This window comes from Poecile atricapillus, chromosome Z (assembly GCF_030490865.1).
Source record: "Poecile atricapillus isolate bPoeAtr1 chromosome Z, bPoeAtr1.hap1, whole genome shotgun sequence".
Lineage (NCBI taxonomy): Eukaryota > Metazoa > Chordata > Aves > Passeriformes > Paridae > Poecile > Poecile atricapillus.
In genome coordinates this window covers 66,569,583-66,591,317 of record NC_081289.1, presented here as the reverse complement: position 1 = coordinate 66,591,317, position 21,735 = coordinate 66,569,583, and the positions used below count along the sequence as shown (strand labels likewise).

Sequence of the window (21,735 nt, the reverse complement as noted above, 5' to 3'; positions counted from 1 at the left end):
CCAGGCCAAATGAGAAGCAGTTCTTTAAAGTGGAGAAGATGGGGATTATGTTCAAAATGTAATACAAAAGAAAGTGGAAAAGGGGAGAGAATAATGTGAAAAGCTAAAACGAGAATTATTGACCAGGAGACAGTCGACTAACAAAGCACCTCCACAGCTGGACTGCAAAGTAATCTTAGTTACAATATTCCTCCACAACCTGAGCACAAAAGCAGGAGATTGTTGACAAATTCTGCTGATGATACAAAGCTGGGCAGCACAGTCAATAGAGCAGGAGATGGAAACCGTGGCAGGAAATGGAGTTTATAACACCAGCACTGCCACGCTGAGATTGCCCACGAGCTGATCTCAGCTCTGCTCTCCCCCTGTCACACCAGTATTGACAGGGCCAACAAATCACAAGACGAATGCCCCTCATTCCCCGCTGCCACCAGGGATCCCACACACACTCCACAGACCTCATTGCCTCAGCCCTGATTTACACCCAGAGCAGAGAACCACAAGTGCTGAGATTCGACCAAATCCTGCCATTTCCACTCCGCGACAAAAGCCGGTGTTTTAACATTTGTCTTTTTCTTTAATCAATACAGAAGTTAAATATGAGCACTTTTCACAGGGCAAAAACCTTCTGGTCCGAGATGGTAAATATTAAAATAGAAAATGTCAGAATTTCCAAATTAAAGTGTGCCATATAAACCTGAACTGGCTCACTTGGAATCAGCTGGACATTCAGTTTTGTAATCCTGGTAGTGTGCATTAGGGCATTAGTGGGAAAAGATTTTAAAAATACAGCTCTGCTGGGCAATGCAGCAGATTATTGAACTTGCTAAAGAAAAATTTCCAGAAAAGTTTAAAACCGTATCACATTTTCAGTAGGATTAATCTGACCCTAGATGAACTACTTCATTTGTCTAATTAGAAAACTAAGTTCCTGAAACAAAAAAAAAATCTGAGTTTGAAGAAAACGGATTTTCTACTCAGAAATTCTCTTGACGCCTTCACCGGTACTGCAGTATCCACACAGCACTAAGGAAAAAGAAAAGTGAATGTTCATTAAAACTGCTGCAACTCTGAAAAAAGAGGGAAAATAAAGCCACTTCATAGTCAAAGAAAATCCATTTTTATTTCATATCAGTACATTAAAACATGTAAAATTAAGCTAGACAGAAATTTCACCCCATACTTCCTGGTTTTATTATCAACCAATTTTAGGACAGAAGAGGAATGCAGATCACTACACTAAGTACTGATTATACACAGCTCTGATGTGACAAAGTTTATTCTAACTTTCAAGGACAGTTGACCATCTGTAACATAAATATCAAACAGCTCTCTCCTGAGGTTTTTTATCCTCAAAAACAATCTCTAATGCTATGACTTTTTATTGAGCTGCATCATGCTTGCTTATCCTACAGCTCCACCCTTAAAAAAAGTTAGGCAAAATTTTCAGCAATAAACCCAAGAAGACGAGGATGTAACAGGAAAGGCAAAGCTCTAAACAGACTTTTTTGTTGTTTAACCAGGAATAGTTGAAAGGAAAGTAAACATTGCAATGCAGTGATGGATTAATTCAAGGTAAAGCTCTTGCCCTCATGGTTTCATTGAATATTTTAAGAAGGTTTTCCAATACAAATTGATAATACAGAGCTCACTGAATATTCTGTATCAAGGTTATTTTTACAAAGTTATTTTGTTCTATTTGCTTCTACCCCATATAAGCAAGAGCTACTCTGAAAACAGAGACAAAGAAGTGAAAAGCTTCAATCAAACACACATTTCAAATTCACAACAGAACACAGTATAATTCAGTATAATTTAGTTATCCTGATCCCTACCGCCAAATTTCTAAGTATTTCCAAACATTCAAAAAAAAAAAAAAACCCCAAACAAAAAACCTAAAATAGGCAAAACAAAACAAAAAAAAGCCCACAGAAAAATAAGCTCAGCACTACTGTGTTTATGTCACTTTACAGCTCTCTATTTTAGTAAAATAACTTCAAAACTGGTTCTGTTTATGAACATTAGAAACCTTTAAAACAAGTGATAGCAGTACTCAATACATATTTTAGATACCTGTGTTTTCAAATCCAAACATTCCAAAATTAAGATCCGATATGACCAGGCTGTAACCATTCAGTGGTAAAATACCTATTTTAAAAGTCCTTTTGGCAACTGTTTAATTTTACAATTGAAAATGTTAAAAAACATGCTTGATGGTTCACCACAGGTGAGGAGAACTTCTAATTACAGGACAACATTATCATGTCTCAGAAAACCTTGGAGTACACCCTGGCACCTTCACAGCTTTACCAACTGTAAAAACCGTGCTTTGAAATAATCTTACAAATGACTTTCTGAAGAATAACAACTTCCCGTGCTAAACACCTATTTAAAAACAAAGTCATTGCCAAATAGTTCTGTGAACTATCAAGACATATTTTCAGAGGATGGACACCCTCATATCAGCATTGAAATGAATTCCATTTCCAGCAATCTTGAGGAACAGAATGTAATAATACCTAAAGTTGCAAACACCAATATTTAATAATTTCTTCAGGTGGTGGAAGACTTTCACCAAATATAACCCAGGAAAATACTACAACTGTGTCTGTAGAATTAATAATATTACCATGCTAGTAATGTAAACCCAGGGTGCCAGAGAAGCAACAGTAAATGCAAGATTTGTTGGTATCTTTAACTTAAAAACATAATTTAAACACTAGGAGGGTTAACACTTTTGAAAATTTTGTCTTCTATTCAAGAAAGCATTAATCACAGAAATAGGTGCCAAAAGCATACTTAAAACACATCTGAACATATTCTTTTCCCACATTTTCCTCTGTAGAAGAAAATACCAGTTCTTTATATAGTCTTTGGAGGAGAGATGAACACAGGAAAGGAAAAAAACAAAAAAATTTATAACCTAAAAATAGATATGTTTCTTTAAAATTATGAAGGATGATGAGTGTGTAAGAAGACAGGGCTGGAATCAGCTTTCCAAAACTGACTGACCAGCTGTGATGTATTTCCTTTGATCCCTTTTGCCATGGTTCAACAGAACTTCTGTGTCTTTCATCCCTTTAATATTAGATGCTCTCAAAATAACTAATTTTTTTTGGTTTATCTCTTAACCACACAGGCATTAAAGGAATTGTTGATACTGCAGATATTAAGCAACAGACGTAGAACCAAGCCAAATCTGGAATGGGCAAAGGTAAAAATCAGATGCTGGATAGAAATATGTAACTTTGCTAACCAAAAATAGAAAAAAAGAACTAGTGATACTGAATTCTTAGTTATGGAGATAAGCCTCAAGAAAAAGCATATGCCATGTTGAGAAGTGAAAAAAAAGTTATTACAGATTTTAATTTGGTTTTAAGGTACGAGGTTAGAATCTGTTGAGTTGCCAATGTTTAGCATGACTTACTTAATGCCTGCTCTGTTTTATATTTACATTTCCCTCCACGTAAGCGTTTGTCTCCAATTTTTACACAACAACTTCTTTAGTCCCATGAACTCATTCCTTTGAATAAAAGCAGTGCAATCACATTGGTACCTGTGCAGAAAAGCAAACAATTATTCTGTCTGCTCTGAGCCCTGTCATTTCCATGAGGAGACATGACAGTGTTCATATCATTGCTATTGATTGCCAATCACTACTGGGAGCTGTCTGAGTCACTCACACAAAACTAACCTAAAAAGAGCATATTAATATTAGATTTTATTACAAAAAATTATAATTCTGTCATCAGGGTTACCTTCTCTTTTTTTCACTGTAAACCTCAACTAAGGCACTCCGTACAGATGCTGCCAGGGTGTTTTCCTACCACCTGGGAGATTCAGAGCGCTCAAGGACCCCTCCAGCTGGCAGGACTCCTGCAGAGCTCCAGAAAATCCCAAACTTATCTCAGGTTCTACATCCCTGCTGCTTTCCTGTTACACATCCTCCTTGGAGAAGACTGTCTGTCAGTCCTGATCCTTTTCAACACCAAATTACTGGCAAATGAAAACAAATTCCACCCAGAAAAGGAAAATACTATGTTCTTGGTAACAAAGCTGGAAACAAGATTTCCAAGAAAAAGGTAAAAATCTAAAGCTATGAATAATCTAAAACTGTGTGTCATTAAAAATGGCATTTTTAAAGACCTTTTAAAGACAATTTTCTCTGCCTCAAGACAAAGCTTGGCTACAAAGGTGAAATAAATGGCTAACCTTGCAGCACTCTCCTTCTTTAATCCATCAGGACATAAAAGAAGAAATTCCTAGCTGAACTTCACATGAAAACAGAACTTGGGAGACAACTTTTTAAAAGAATAAAACTGGAGGGATTTTGAGAATCACACACTCCCAAAATCAAGATCCCAGGCTTTCAGGACCCCTTATCTAGGCCAAAAGTGAAAATCCCTTTTACAGAGCTATGTGAAGATGAGGGTCCTGTTTCACACAGGGAAAATATTCAGTCTTGTGCAATCTCTGCTTTGATTTCCTTGCTCTCCAAGCAGCCTTGCAGGATCTGATTTTACATATAAACAAAGGCATTAACTCTAAATGTGCATCTTGCAGTGCAGCCACGGATAACACAAATGAACAGTGATCTATGAAACAGGAGGCCAAGGGATGCTGAGATACTGATGAAGTTCAGTATCTCATTATCACAGGTATCAAACATCACAGAATGCCTTTTTATAGATTTATATAGTTTTATCTGCAAACTAACTGACTTCAGGATACTATTGCTCCTTTTGGAAAGTTATGTCAGCATCTCACTTCCCTGGTTCTAGTGCATATTTATCCAAGTTCAGTTTATAACTAAATTCTCATGCCAACATGATAGTTTAGTTTAAGGAGCTTGTTTTCATTCCTTGGCACTTCAAACATTTTTTCCCCAATGTATTAACAGAGATAGATCATATTTTCTTGCAGCTTTCTTTTTTTTAATGCTAAACAAGAATTCTTTTGCCTATTCTCTTTTCCCAACCTGATTTTTCCAATCAACATAAAAATTCTATTTTTTGTTTCAGTGGGAGTAGCTGTAATTAAGCATACAACATGAAAGCCAAGTTCTCAACATCCTTGTTTAATACCAATTCCATCAGAGAGCAGCAGCCAGACAGAACCTAAACCTGTCTTGACTTCATTCATGCCCATGAGCAGTTCACAGTAATCCTATGATCAACTAAAACATCCATTTATTTCTCCTCCTCAGTCATTTCCAACTAATGAGCCACAAGCTTCTGAAGCAGCATAACCTTACCCGTACTCCCCAAGTACATGACCTTATATTTTGCACCACTAAATTTCATCCTGGTTCTGTTGTGCCAGTCCTCCAGCTCCTCTGGCTCTCTCCACAGGAATTTCTTACCTTCTGCTGTATTGACAATGCTTCCAGATATTCCGCCATCAGCAAATTTCATTAACCCTCTCCGATTCCCTGTCCTGCAATTACAGCTTAAAATACAAGATTTCTCTGTGGCTGAATTTTTGTGGTACTACCACACAGCTTTGCTTTCCTGTGGGCCATGATAAAAAGTTTTACTAAATTCTACATGGATTAAGAGCACTGAATTGTCTTTGTCAAGTCACTCAGTTGGCCAGATCATAGATAATGGCTCAATACATCCACTACCTTTTGTAACATCATCTTGCATTCCATCCTCTTTCCATATTCAACCTTTACTTGAATCTTCTGTAAGAATTTCTTCAAAAACTTTGAATACCACTGATGCCAGACTAATAAATATATAGCTTTTTGCCTTTTGAAATAGGAAAAAGCCCCAAAACCCAACAGATTTCTGACACCTGACAGAAATTGTAGGGTGAAAATTACTGCTTACTTTCTTCTTCATGATCTCTCAAAAATTGCTTCCCCCTTGACTGAAGCATCTACTATCGACAGTAGTTAGTCATCAGACATCCTGCCTTGTCTGAAATAATCTTTACTGGAAATAGGAATTTATTTCTGTTTACCTGGTGAACAGAGTAAAATAAAATTTTCTCTGCAATTTTTTCCCTGGACTTGGTTATCTTTCTTTAATATTACTATATGCAGAGTTCAATAACCTTCTGGTACTTGTCTATTTTCCATATATAAAGCAGGTTCTCTTTCTGAAAAGCTAAGCTATACCTTTGTGCCATTCCTAAATGTTGGGATTTTTTTCATAATGACCTGGGTACAATGGCTGCTTCTCAGACAATCTTACACATTTGACTGAGGAAAGGTGAAACATGCTCCAGTCAAAACCATCAAACCTCTTCCAGAAATTAAAATCTGCCCTTTGGAAAATAAGAAACATAAACACTCAAGTTGTCCATCTATTTTAAACAGAATCAATTAATGATACATCCTTTTGAGCCTGTTTTCTCAGGCCAGCTGTTCCATAATTCTTACTACATGCTAAAACCAAGTCTGAAGGAATTTCAGGTTTTGCTCATTAAGAAACACAACTGCTGAGAGAAATACATCAGCTGTTACATACCAAAGACTCTTGCCATTGTTAGCAATAATAACCAGAATAGTAATTAAATCTAATAATGCCGTAGTTATCAACAAGCCACTTGCAATAGACTAGTGCGGAAAAATAATTCTACAAGTCTGACTTCAAATCCAATTAGTGACATACTCAAAACTTGTTTCAAATGTTCTTTTAAACTAAAAAGTTGTAAATCCTCTCAAAATGACTTACAATCCCACAACAAGTATTTTCCCTAGCCTGTTTTTTGATAGAAGTGTTGAAGAAGCTTTCTGTATTTTTCTTATTATTTAAGAACAAATATCTTACTTCAGAACCAACTGAATACAGCTGTATCTACTCTACAGAGAAAGCAAATTTTTTAATATCTAGGGGTTTTTTTTGTGCTAGTAGCAGAAAGTTTAAGTAAAGGAATTAAAAAAAAAGAATGGGGAAAAATAAAAAAAGAAGGGAAAACCCACCCTTCTGTTCTCCTGCTGGAGAAAATTGAACTATTTGCAATCTCAGTTCTAGCATTATGAAGCTACAATAAAAAAAGTCTGTAAAATAGTAGAATGGGCACATCCCCTTCCTTACCAAAGTATTCCATTAGCTCACTTCCCTCCTACTCTTCACACTTCTTTCTATTCATCCATTCACTCCCTCCCTCTATGACTACAAATTATTAATAAGTTCAGCTCAAAGTGTCAAGTGTTCAGTTCTTAATAATTATTGTCTTAAAATCTTTGAGGCGCTTGAATTCTGATTTGATTTGCTTAAGCACTTTGTTGTATTACTCACACATGGCCATTTAATGTTCTTCAATTGTGAAAGAAAACAGATTATCCTTTTTAATTACATCTTATTTACACCTTTGAGGAGGGCTGTCCTTTATGAAAGTCTTCACACCTGTAAGGGAAGAGCTCATCACAGGGAGATTCCCAGACCTGACTGAAAAAAGAGATGATGGAACACCTGCTACAGCTGTTTACACATGGTAACAAGGTCTGTGATCCAGAGCTGACTTTGAGAAACAACAGGTAAAAGTGAATTCTCAGAAACAGTTTAAAATACCAATGGACAAAATCTGAAAGTACCAGCTAATTGAAATAGCGCAAAAACACCTTGAAGAAAAATAAGTGTACCAGAACAGGGATTGTGTTTGCAGGAAATTAAGTACATTAACTGACAAACATCACCAACCACCCCACTCATGTTATTTTTCTATACATGTAGTCACAGTATTATCTCAGCAGTTTTCAGAAAGACTTTTTTAAAAAAGGACATTAAAGTCTAGTTATTTTTAGAGGTATTTCTAGAGATGGGTTTCAAATAATATTCTGAGACGCTACTGTGGCAGCTCTTTTCCTGCAGAGACAAAGAAAATCAGTAGAGCTGGTAGGTGAGGTAAAAAACCTGGCGCAGGAAATAAAGTCCAATACCAAAAATCTGGTTAACAGTGGGGAAAAAGAATTCCTTGCCAAGGTATTCTCACTGTTCATAGGCAGTCAAATCTGCCACTTACAGGGACAAATGTTGTATCAGATACAGTTAGGCTGGGCTTCCCCAAAGAATTCAATGTTTTAATATCCGTGTACTTTGCATATTGTTCCAGGAATTTAAGGGTGCCTTTACTCACATTCCATCAAATGCCCTGTCTTCCCAAAGCACAGGCACTTGAGGAAAGTGGGGGGAAAAAATCAATAGCAAAAAAGCAGTGTCTTTTTTAATGCAAGCATAGTTCTTTAATCAATTCATATTTATCTTTTTTGTATTCCTTCAAATTCGGATGACAAAATATTTTGAAATTGTTTATCAAGCTGCTTGCTAAATACTGTAAGCCCAGAATTACCTGGAATTACTTTGAAATGTTTAGTCTGGCTGATTTTTCTATCTTTCAGATCTCCATCAAGTGTTAGGCCCAAGGAAGGAGAGGGCTTTTGCCCCAGCTGGGACATTTACAAATGTGGATTCTCTGGCACACAGTAAGTTACCTCAGGCAGAGAACTTCCATGGCCTGTCCTCCACTCAGCCACTTACATCCATAAAACTTGCAGGAGCTTCGTTTTCTTTAAAAACCTTTATTTTGCTCAAATGTGGTTAGCAACACTCCACAGAAAGAAGAATTTCTGAGAAGGAGTAAGGGCAGAGACTGAAGCACACATCACAGAAAAACAGATCAAAACAGGTTTTCTAACATAATCCAAAGGAAAGTGTTATACCTTGCTAACCATGGTATAGCAGACCTTTTGCAGTCTCATCTTTCAAATGTTTAACAATCTTCCCAGAATTCAAATTTGTGCAGTTATGGTTTACACAAAAACAACACCTGATGTTAAGCAGCAAATGTGTTTCTATCCTTCTAAAAAATAGGACAAAATATGGAATATGGGGAATATGGAATTTAAGCATCTAACAACAATCAGCAATTAGAAATATTTTAAAAATCAGAAACCCATGAGACAGTCTGCCATTTATATTTGTATTTAAATGGACAGTAGTAAAAATAGCAGTAGCAGTCTTTTTTTTTCTTTTTTTTTTTCTGAGTTTTAAGTATTTCTAGCTTGTAGCTTATACCAGACCATGGGATCAAACTTTTGATTCAGTGTTCTCTTCAATTTTTAACTACACTTCAGCATCTTAAACACTGGACTAATTAAACATACATTAAACATGTATTAGAACACATGCTGTAATACATGTCTTGTCACATGCTGAAAGACAAGAATCCTGCAAAGGAGATGCTTAAATACATTCCATGCATCCGACTTGGCTTCAGGATTTCCTACTGGAAGCTTTTCCTAGCTCCTGTGCTCTTTCTTGCAAACCTGTGCAGTTACTCAAGACACTTAACTTGGCCTTATCTTCTAAATCTTAGACAACACCTTCAAAATCAGAGATTCTGATTTGGAGTGGCACTGCTCTCTTTAAGTGTCTATGTGGTCTGACTTCCCCAAACACCTTGTGCTCAGAAGCTTCTGCTGAAGAGAGGCAAAGGACCAGTTCAGACACTGCCACAGCTTCCTGCTGGAAATTGTATGGCCCAGATAACAACATTTAATTCTTCTGACACACCTCCCTCCCAAAAAGATCAGTGTTACGTACCAACACCCCTAAAGTATGGATTTCACCGAGTACAAAGGAGGGAATACAAGTTTCACAAGCACTAACTGAAGTACTAATGAAGCTGGAAGATGGAATTTAGTTTGCTTAAGCTAGACACTTAATTCAGATTAAATCATATTCAGGGCTAAAGTTCCAAGTTAGTTGGTGAAGAAATAACTACTTTTGAAGGTCAGCAAGACCATCTACCCACATCTGCACTCCTGCTGCCTGAACTCAAGCAGATAAGATCTTTATTTAGAGATACTCAACAGCACAAAAAACTGGCAAACAATCTCAAGAGTACACTGTGGTGACAAACAGAATCTTAAGTGATCTCCAGAGCATTTCCAAAGGAATTGAGTCAAAAACAGGAACAACCACTGGCTCCCACATACATGCCTGTGAGAGCCAAGCTTTCATCCTAAAAGCCCTGAGGTCCTCAAGAGCAGATCTGGTGGCTGGTATTTCAGACACTGCACCTGCAGCCCTTGGAAATACAGCAGTTCCACAGCCCACACAGCTACCATGGTCACATCAGCACAGGCAGCACCAAATCCTTCCAGAAAAGAAAGCTGAAAAGGACAGAGGCACGTCGTACAGCACCTGAAAACGTACATATACTGAAATGAATGTTTCCAAGGTCATCTCAATGCACCCCAATACTGCTCACCATTTCTGAAATCAACACAAGATTTACATAAATGTACATCATTACATAACATTCAATTAAGACAGGCAGAAGGCTGGGAATTCCTGTAATACTTTCAGGAAAACTATTAGTAGGTTAATCTACCTGCTCAATACCGACGGACTGAAGAGACTAATTTAAATTCTGAGATAGGATCACATGTGACAGGTGATGGCTAAACCCTGCTACGAACCCACCACCAAAAACTATTGCTGTATGAACACAGTGACTTCAGATGTTCAGGCATGACCAAGAGTTGAACATTTCTATGTGGTTTGTGCTCAGAAACTACATATGAATTCCTTTATCTCATGGTCTGACAACAAGAAATGTGTCTTCACTTGCTTTACTTCCTTAAACCATTCCTCCCTCTCAGAGTGACACCTTCCACTCAGTTGCTATCTCACCTTCCCGAAAATTAGCCAGTCCAGATGCAACAAAGAAAATAACCATCAAGATCCCAAGAAAAGAAGGAAAACCAAGGCTGTAATGTTAGCTAACACAAGCCAGGAAATTTAAAGCGGAAATTGAAATTTGAGCCTGAGATAGACATTTTGGCACAGACATTGCATGATTTTCCTTTGAGTATTGTCAGTCAAGATCCTCACTCCTGGGACTACACCTTCACAGCACATTCCAAATATACACAACATGCGGAGAGGCTTTGAGAGTTGATGGTATTTGCATTTGGACTGACATCTCCTTGTAATATGTTTGACACTGAGCACTTCTGTAACAAAGAACCGAGCCGCTTTCAACCCAAGTCTTTTCCAAAGAATAACGGGCAACTACACAAGAATGAATAAGTGAACAGTTTGCTACAGCAGTGAATGCCTCCGAAAACAGCAAGTTTGCAGGCACCAGATGGAAGGGAACATTACTGCAATTCCTGCATCCCATCGTGTAACAGCCAACAGAGCCGTTAACGCTTTCGGGTGATTTCTAAGCTTTTTAATGTGCTTTCCTTTGAAGGTGGGGGTTTTTTTGTGCCCTGTCAGTCTGCAAGCTAGGTTCGGCTGTCTGGGAAAGAAATTTTATTGGCAAGCTATCAAATGGGGAAAAACACAAAATACAGATGGAAACACTAATGATCATATTACAAAAATGACTAGATGGACACAAAGCTTATGTTGTAAAGTATGACCTACAGCACAAGTCTTTTGTCTCTCAGCTCTCCCTCTCCCATACTAGACACGTCTGCCTTTCCACAACTTCATTGATCACTTATCCCAGAAAAACATCTATCTCATGATCACAACGAGTTCTTACACTTTATTGTTTTCCTCTTCAAACAGCAAACTTAAATCTTATTTAGTGTACAACATTATATCTTCCTCAGAACTCAGAGCAAAATAGTGGTAATAGATGTTTGCGTCAACTCAAATAACTCATTTTCATTGCTACCACCACAGATCATCATAAGAAAGCCACCCATTAAGTGAAATACTCCCAGTTACTTCCATTTATGCCAAGAAGTGTATTTTCCATTCCCAATGGAAAGGTCCTGCGCTCAGGATGTGCTCTCAGTATCCTGCACTCCATAGAACTGAGTGTCTCATTGGAAAAGTCAGTGAGCATGTACAAGCGCTGCCTGAACTAGTCCCTGGCAAACCAAGGCAGAAAAATTACACAACCTTAACAATCCCTGCTCTGTATTAAAAATCTACTGTCTTGCTCATTCAGGAAAACACCTGTCTCATATAAGTTGACAGAATCAAATTAATATCTGCCATACACGAGAATACAAATTTTAAAATTGGGGCATTCATAATCACATTAGCACCAAATTTTAAAACTCTGCATTGGCAGCATCACGTTGAGTACCAGTGCAGTACAAAAAAAGTCTTATGTTATACACACACTTTATATATAGACATGTTTTTAAAGCATATATATTAAGTCGACTCCTACAAGGCAAAAAAGCAGTGTCTCCTCTCTGTGTGTTGGTCTATATGGGGAAAAGTAAGATATTTTTATGATTCATGAAAAATAATTTGTAACTCTAGAACACATTTTCCTAAGTTTCAGTGAACTTCAATGCTCTTTAGTTATAGCTAGAAAGGACCTGACCTCAGAATCACACACTGATTACACAATGTGAGTCTATGTTCTCAAGAAACACCACATTCTGACCTCAAGAGAAAAAGCTAAATTGCTTTAGTTACAATATTAACACAAACCCAGCAGTGGCTGCTTCTTAATTAATACGGCTAACAAAAAGATTTATGGTAAAGAAAACCTTCTCATGCAGGGGGGAAAAGAAAGTATGAGACTGCATTTTTTTCCAGAGTAGAAAATCACAACCATCCTTTGTAACAAAGGGGAGAAAAGCATTTTTCCATGTATCTTGAGAGTTCAGAGACAATGACAGAGATGGTGTTAGGAAGGAAACAAAACTCACAGTTGGACCTCACAGCTAAAAGGACGATAGCCATGAATTTTACACAAAGCAGCAACATATGGAAGTTTGGCCATTTAGCCTGGTTCTCAGGAAGCCACTCTGAGGCCCTAAATCTGCAATATTCACTCTGAGCCAACACGACCTGTGTGCTGCAGGCGAGCAATCCAAACACACTGAAAGACAATCATATGACACTGCTAAAAACACAGGCACTTGGCCAAAATAAAAGCATTGTTCCAATACAGATGAGCATCATCATCCCCAGAAAATTAGAGCATAACATTCAACCAGTACAATTTAATTTAAGAGAAACAAAAGCAGGCATATATGCAAGGCTGGAAACATGAAGTGTTTTGAGGTTCACCATTAAAAGTAAAATGCTAACAATTGACCAGATTGTGATTGTGTTTCCACTGTGGTAAAACAGTATTGACAAACACTACAGTGTCGTGTCTCTCATTTGTGAATTAATGTCATTAAGTATTTGAAAATGTGTCTTTATCTACAAAATTTATCTACACCTGGCATGGGCAGGTTGCTACAAACACACTGGAGATTTGCTTTCAGGAACACAAGAATGTTAACATTAATCTTTCTGTGATATTTAATATCACATTTCAATGCATGTGCCTGGAGAAAAAAACCTTCTGCAATGTATCTCAGTTCAGAAACAATTCTGAACAACTATGACCAATGTGAATCGTGTTCTACTGCACCCCAAAGTGTGTCTTGATATCAAAATGCATAAAAGTTGGGGAATTTAGATCCCTCCCAAACTCTTCATTGCCATTATCCCCAGGCACACAGTGCTGCTTAGGAAATGTCATAGAGGTACTGTTCCACAACATGCATTAGTTTCAATATTTTAAATAAAAGGAAGCCAAAGTGTGGCCAAATGTGTCAACATAGGCACTGATGGTACAGCCATCACCATCAGTACCTCCTTCCTTCACAGCAGCTCATTTTGAACTTTTTTTGGAGGAGAAAAAAGAGAGGGAGAGAGAGGGTGAACAATACAACAAAGGAAAAATGTCTTTTTTTCAGAATTGTCTCTCCTATGAAGACCACAGCAGTAATGTTTTTTAAATTGGAAACAGAAAAACAGATTTTAATTTCTCACAAGCCATTCCATTGATAAAACTGCAGAGCCTGGGATCTCTTGATGTTTTGCCCAGCTGTCAAGGCATGCCAGGCATCAAGACATTTGATGGAAGAGTCACCAAGACTTGTAAAAAATTGTATTAACCCAGCAAGTTGAGAGGGGAAGCACACAGTCCATATAGGTGAGTGACTGTGTGGTCTATGTATCTCTGATACTGCTGCTGTATATGCAATTACACACTGTTCTAACATAAATTAACACAATTTACTGTGTGAAAACAACCACAGTTCAAGTCCACCCTGGCACAATTTTTAAAAACTGGTTTTTACAACCTCATAATAATGACTTGCTGTACAAAGAAACCCCAACAGAATGTAAATTTACGACATTAAAGCAAACTAGAATTATTTAATTGAATTTTAACTCGAAGAATTAAAAAAGTGTAAATACTTTACTCTGATTTTGATCTTGTCTAGATGTTCTAAAAGCACCGTACAGATTTTTCAAAACGCCATGAGAAAATGAACTAAATGGAAACAAAACAACAATACCCCTTTTTAATATCTAAAACACAGGATCACCAGAACAAAAGGGTGAGCTTATAAATAGTTTTGTCACTGGCATTACTGCTCTCTCAAAGCTCAGATTCTTGGAAAATCACCTACACTTCCCACAGCCTCAGTACGTGCTCCACAGGAAATGTGTATTTACTGCAGAAGAAAGACATTCTGCTGGAATGACATCATGCCTTCAACCAGGGTAACTCCAACTAAACTGTCACATTCAGTTACCAAACCTGAATTGGAGCATCTCTTCCTGTGTCTGATGCAGCATTTATTTGCTAATATTAAGTGACAGTTCTGAATACCAAGATGTCAGATAAAAAGTTGAAATCACTCCATGCGAACATCTAAACAGAAAATTAATCACTTTTGGAGGTGAGACAAAGTGTTCCTTCAGTTCTCCCAAAAGCATCATAATTAGTTTATATACTTGCTTTTGATATATTTCCTAAGATTTGTGGAAAGTTATTAGTGGGTAAAACAGAACAGCAATCAAAGAATGTGCAAGATAAGAGAGTTCAGATTAGGGTCCCACCACCCTCAACGACAGTCAAGCCAACAGCATGTCATCAAAGCTGTTGGAAACTAAATGTAACTACTGCTAACAAGATTTGCCAGGATTCCAACGTGACACACAGTAAATGATGCACAAAGGTCTGTGTGTGGGAGACAAAAACTTCCTGTGCCTCCAGAACTTTACAGGAGCAGAAGCGTTTAAAACTCCTCCTTGAAGACTCAGGCATCCCATCACCGAAGGAGCCACAAAGCAGGACAGAGACTCAGGTGGCTTCTGTCTGAGGCATTCTGCTTTTTATGAGGGCTCTCCCACTCAAGGAAGGGGTGTAATTTCACCAAAGTTCCTTCCAGCCTTGATATTTCTAAACAATGACATTATTTTGCCAAGCCTTTCCATGCAGACAACAGCTAATAAAATCCACACTGGAATATTTTCCTGTGGTTTAATAAAGGCTAATTCCACTCTCAGATTAATAGATTTTTAAGCAAAATCACGAGGATCTTCACTGCATTTTGCAATACCCTTTAGAACTCTTCAGCATAAGTGGTTTCTTCATTTATTTTTTACAGGTCTGCATTTGGGTTTCATTTCTGTGATGTGGCATTTGAAAACGGTGATGGTACATGAGCAACTTCACTGCTCTTGAGCCCGACATATTTACTACAAACTGATGTTTTAGGTATGCAATACTTGATTTTCTCCCTCTTTACTAAGGTACTTCCATTACTCCATACAGTGAATGCTGGATTCTATTAAATGTATTTACATTTTTTCTCCTTAAGCACTGTTTGCTGGGTTTTCACTTAACCATCCAACAAATACTGTGGTTATGCAAATGTTTACACTGTGTTCATCTTAGTTATTTTTGTAAAAAAGAAAAAAGTAAAAGGATCTGTTCCTAATTGCAACAATATTAGATTTTTTTTAGAGAAAAAATTATTAATAATTGCTAAAAATTGTAGTTTTCTATTTCCTACAAACTTAAAAGTAAAGCTGAACAGCAAATTATGGTATTACAACATTTAAGAAAGATGTCAGATTCATTCCCACATCCCCCATCAGGCAGATCACACTCGTGAGCAGCTGCCAGCAAAGGTGGAGCCCACAATACAGCAAATGCATAACTTCATCAGCGTGTGTGCTGGGGCTCAGTGCTCGTTTTCCAAAGGCAGTATCAGGTATGAACAGACCTTCAGCATTCCCAACCTGCCCACTCCTTTATAAAGTGGCAGTGGCTCCAGCTCCAGGAATGGTTCCATGCTGACTCACTTCTGCAATACCCAGAGGAGCTGAGACACACCACACACTGAGAATTATTACTCCAAGTTATTGCTTCCCTTGGGCTATTTGAATAACAAACAAAAAGAATGCATAAAGTGAATCCAGATTTTTCCCATTTTACTCGTTTACAGTATAAGCTCTTTGAGACAGGAGAACTACCCTCACTTTGAATCTTGCACAGTGTTTTTCACCTTTTCAACAATTCATGCAATAATGTATGCAACTGTTCTGTCCTTGCTAGAAAAGAAGACACAGTCCCATGTTCACTGATAAAGACCCTGACAGATGTCCTGGGAGGACAGATTTGATTTGGATCAAGAAAGAATACATACTGAAGATTGTTGTTGAATTAGCCAGAACGCTTTATGGTGGTTACACAAGATTTATGCTGTCTGTGGAAAAGTACAGATGACACTCAGCTGGCATAAAGTCAGAACAGCTCAGAAAGACAACAACTGATTCAATAAAAATTTAACCAGAACAAAATGGCAACTTAAAAATTTTCAAATGGCGCCCCTGTGTTCCTGTCTGTCCCTTGCTTTACATCTCAGGATATTTTTATTCTTTCGGAAGAGACTCTAAAAGATTTCTGACTCTTCAGCTCATATCCAAGGGACTGAATCTGATCTCACTGGTCAGAAGGGCATCCTCCACCAACATGGCCTAAAGTTTATCATCAGTCACAATGTCATTAGTAGTTTCTGTTTACCAATCAGAATGTCGAAATAAACATCTTGATTAAACTAAAACCACAAAAAACAGAGGATGGCATACCAGAAGAACAGTGTGAATCCTCTTCTAGGAGGATGGAAAAATAGGGCCTGCTTAAGACAGGATCCCCAGGCACCTCATTAAGATAAACAGCTTGACAACGGAGACACTGCCAAGTACAAAAAAAAAAAAAAAAAACTTCCTTAAACTGTCTTTAAGTTGCTACTTTACAAAACACAATCCTCAGCTAAGTATGAGCTCCACCACCCAAGTGAAATCTCGGTCCTAGTGAAGTCACCAGCACAAATTCCCAGTGCTTTAAGGAGTCCAGAGCCACCTTTTGTTGTATGGGGCTGACATGAAAACGTGTAGGTATCACAGCCATGTAGCTTAACCCTGACCACCTCTTAGGAGAAACACACACTTTCAGACTCATCATCTTTTAGAGGAGACACCTAAAATAGGTCAACTGATTTATACCCAAAAATGCTTTTTTACCTCCTCAGGCAGAAACAAAGATTTAAGTGACAAGCTCTATATTGCAGATATCTAAAATAAGCAGAAAGAAACCCACATAGAATTTTATTCTTGGTTTTCAGATGAAAACACAACTTGTATATAAGGAACCAGCACATAATACAGACTGCTCTGTGGAAAAGATCAGAATACAAAGTTATTCATCATTCCTTCACCAAGAAGGCCCCTGATATTTAGACAAAACCAATGACACAGAAAGTTGGAAACGTTAACCATCCATGCTAATCAATGAAGTGAAACAAACTCCAAGTAAATTGGTCAGGTTTCCAGAAGATCCCCTAAGATTAGCACATTCTGACACTGTGATAACTGATAGTTAATTTTCTATTTTAATAAAGTTACTTCAGGCTATTTGTGTATTTTCTTTATCATATCATTAGGTTTCAGTGTCTCTTCAAAGACTAAAAATGAGTAGAACAATAATAATTTTGCATCTCTGCAGTGTTAACATCCTAACTGTACCCCACTACAACAGGATATATTTATGGTTTATTCTACATCACCTCCTCCCTGATGTGTCTTGGGTTCAATCCCTTACATAGGAATGAAATCCTGTCTCATAACTTCACCCAACCTCAAAAATCTGTCTTCTGATTTTCCTCCAAATTTTCACCTTCTCTGCCAAAACTAACCTTCTATTTCTAACCTTTGAACTGGATTTCCAGGATGACAGGAGGAAAATCTTCTGGCCTCTTATGCCCTGGCATATTCCACAGCATAGGTTTTTTTTTTTCGGGTTTTTTTTTTTTTTGATTGTTCCTAACAACAAATGTTGATTACTCGGATCTTAATTTCCGTATTTTTCATTTCTTACTGTTCCTGGTTAATTATATTATTACATGCACATGCATCATCTCTATCACACTTTGGAGGAGATCAGATTAGACAGATGGAAATATTCCAATAAGATACAAGTAATAGAGATACAATATAGAAAAATCAAGATCATAACAGTAATTCTGGAACGGAAAATTGTGAAACATAAAACTAACAGTCAATGGCCATTTTTTTACAAAATAAAATTAATTTCTTATTTAGAACTTCTTTACGCTCCAAATATATAAAAATTAAAACTGTTAATTTTCTAACAAAAAAAAAAATAAATTTAATGCATAAAGCCAGAAGAAACTTTCCAATTTCCACCAAGACCACAACTTTTGCTTTTCATCAGAATGTATTTCAATAACTTATTCAAGCAGATTGCAGTAATTCCATAATACCATGTGATTTACGGGTACAACATATATTAAAACTAAAAAAACCTCAAAACCTAACACCTATTTTAAATAACAGATTGATATTAGAGTGGAATTGGTCTCTAGCACTCAATATCTGTGAAAAAGAACATGTGTCTTACACAGGAACTACTGTGCCTAAGAAAATGTAACCTCTCTACAGTCACCATTTTCATCTTTCTTAGCGTTAAACACACAGCTTTACTCTACATATCCATAGCAAATTTAATTTTCCTATTTGATAGATTAAATAATTTTAACAGTCTGGTTACCCTTCGACTCAATGAAGAATGTAAATCTGACATCATCTCTATTAGGAATTTAGTATTTTGGGGAAGAAATTAATTCTTTTTCTTACAGTCTTATAACCTCCACAATTTTCTGAGACCTTTCTCTTGCTTCACTCTTCATCTTTACTGCTCCTATATAACAGGTAAAAAGGCTCCTTCCAACCTGCACATCACTGTGATTCAAAACAAAGAAATCTTCTAAAATATCTTGAGGACTACTCACTTCAGTATCTTGATAAACCACAAAGCTTGGCCTGGAATCTTATTTCACTGTATTATTTATCATAACATTTCAGTGTATTTAACATTTCAGTATGTTAGAGACTCAGAAGTCTTTTTGGTTGTATGATGTTTTCTGTAACTGACACCTCCTTTCCAGAAGAAGGACTCAATAGCTTTTTACAGATGTTCTTTAAAAATGCACTTTATAATAAAGACTTGAATCATTATTTAAAAAAAAAAAAAGTCACAAACATCAAAAGCAATTTTCAGTATAAACAGTAATCTGTTGTTACCAGTCAGGACTGAAGTATACAAACAGTGTTGTTAATGACAATTAAATAACAAACCCTGTAGCATTGATATCTGTCTTTTTTTTTACAAAATACTGGAATACAATTTAAAGAAAAACTTGAAAAATGCCTCAGCTCTTTGTTAAATGACTTGGATATCTATCCTTCTTTAAAATGCAGCTGAAACCTGTGAGTGAGCTCAAAAATCAGTAGAAATGACTGTATCACAGACTAATAGCACAATTGTTTTAAGTGCCATTTCCTTCAGAAACCAGGCCAAAAGAATACTCATTTCAGACCAAAAATGTCTTAAATGTACCAGAGTCTCAGTGGGGAAAAAAAAGCAATCAGAGTGCTGATGAAAAAAGGAAAGGAATTGCAGAAAAAGGTAACTTCAAAGTATACCACATCCACCTATTCAACAGCTTACAGAATACATTGCTTTCAGTCTATTATAATACAAGATTTATTTTCTTTTTTATGGTAACAACATAACAAGGGAGGAAATCCCTGTCATTTATATCCTGATTAGTCAATAATCTGGAGGTCTAATGCAGACTCAAGCAAGCAAATAATTATTCAGATCAGTCCAACCAGAGCTTAATGAACAGTTTTAATTTTCTGGAAGAAAGACACTTATTCTCCTTCAGGAACATCTCATTGCCACCAGTTTCAAAAAATTGCTCAGTCTTTAAGTCAGCTCCACAGCAGAAAAGTAGTCTTATTCAATAAATATCACTTCAAATGAGTATTAACCTCAAAGTTTCCTTTATTCTTTTAACTAGCATTTACCTCTAAGATAAATAAACCTTAATGATTAATCTTTTTCCAAATACACATACACACAAAAAAAAGTTTCCTTAATGTTAGTGAATGAAAATGCTAAAGAAGTATTATCCTGTGAGAACACCTACATAAAGGATGCTGGAATCTTATCCATTTCTTCCCAATTTTTATCACCAATACAGCTGTACACCTCAATGAGATGCATTAATTAGTTTCTCCATAACTAATTAAAAGCCACTGGTAACTTCAGATCTGAAGTCTTGTTGGAAGGACCTACTAGCACAGTAGTTTTTAATTTTATTACTTATTTTATAAACACGTAAGTTCAAAAATCTGTACTTACTTCTACATGTGCAAGTAACATCTCTTCAGTGTTATCACTGTTTTTCTCCTTGAGGTCTGGTGGGATGTGTCTGTTTCTTACTTGGAAGTGTGTCTTACTAAGATAACCATCACCAAGGTCCTGTGTTCAGAAAAAGAAAAAAGAAATTTTCTGTAACCAAAATGGTAAATGCCTTCACTGTTCTAGAAAATAAACAGAGCATGGTATTTAGGCACAGGCTCCAAGTCTTTTTATAGGCACCGATGACTGCAGTGCTCCTCAGCACCTTCTCACAGATAGTTTACACCAGTTCTTGGTGTTGAAGGAAGTCAAAGACCTGAACAGCAAAAAATAAATTTTAATACAGCTATTAATGGAATAAGATAACTGCACCCTGGGGATCAGGATAAGTGCCAAAGAACAGGAAGGCAGTGCACCAAAATGATGAAGAGATGAGGAGTTATTAACAATTTTGACCTATTTTAATGCATTCATGCCAGGATTAACTTCCCAACTCTTGCGAGCCTGGTTTGGTTTTGCTCTGTTTCCCCCTCTAACTTTACGAAGTTCTGAAAAACAAAACAAAACAAAACCTCAGAATTTATGTATGCAGAGTCACAACTTGTTTCCTCCTCTTGATCACCTTTGAGGTCAAACCTGAGAGGAAACAGACGAAGCTGTGCCTTCTCCCAGCTCCCATTTTATCATTCTGCTTCCCAGGCCACACAGCCCACAGCTGTTAAGTGCCCTAGCACAATCCCAGAGTGGCGGAAGAAAGCTTTAGGAGCTTTCCTGCATGTGCCTACCTGCACATTTTATTTTTGCTAATTAGAAGCAAGAGGAGAGAAAGCGTTTAATAACAGGTACACTCTGAAAGGGAGAAAGCATGTACAGAAGACAAAGAACAGTAGTTGCATGTTGAGGATTTATTTCTCAAAGGAAACAAATAAATTGGGGGTTTATTAGCTGTTTCATTACATTTTATTTTAGACAAACAGAGAGCATATGCACAACATCTGATGGAAAAGGATTCTATTCAAAACAGTCTCACTACAAAATTCATTAACATAGCATTAAATTACTTGACAAGACTGCAAATTTAGTTGTGATTTAACTCTTTGGTTAGTTTGTCATTGCTGACACAGTTTATGCCATTTATTTTGACCTTTAAACCAGCACAGCTTTTGTACTGACACACTAATTCTCTCTTTCCAAAGACACTGTAGATTACATGTA

At 37.0% G+C, this 21,735-nt stretch overlaps 1 protein-coding gene across 1 annotated transcript in view; it reads right to left on the bottom strand.

Annotated features, from left to right (window-relative positions):
• Window positions 1–21,735, bottom strand: part of ATG10 (autophagy related 10) — a 60,753-nt gene that overhangs the window by 32,319 nt on the left and 6,699 nt on the right. The window contains exon 3 of the mRNA XM_058827114.1: window positions 20,521–20,640. Coding sequence (XP_058683097.1) covers window positions 20,521–20,640 — 120 coding nt within the window. The remainder of the gene's footprint in view (window positions 1–20,520; window positions 20,641–21,735) is intronic.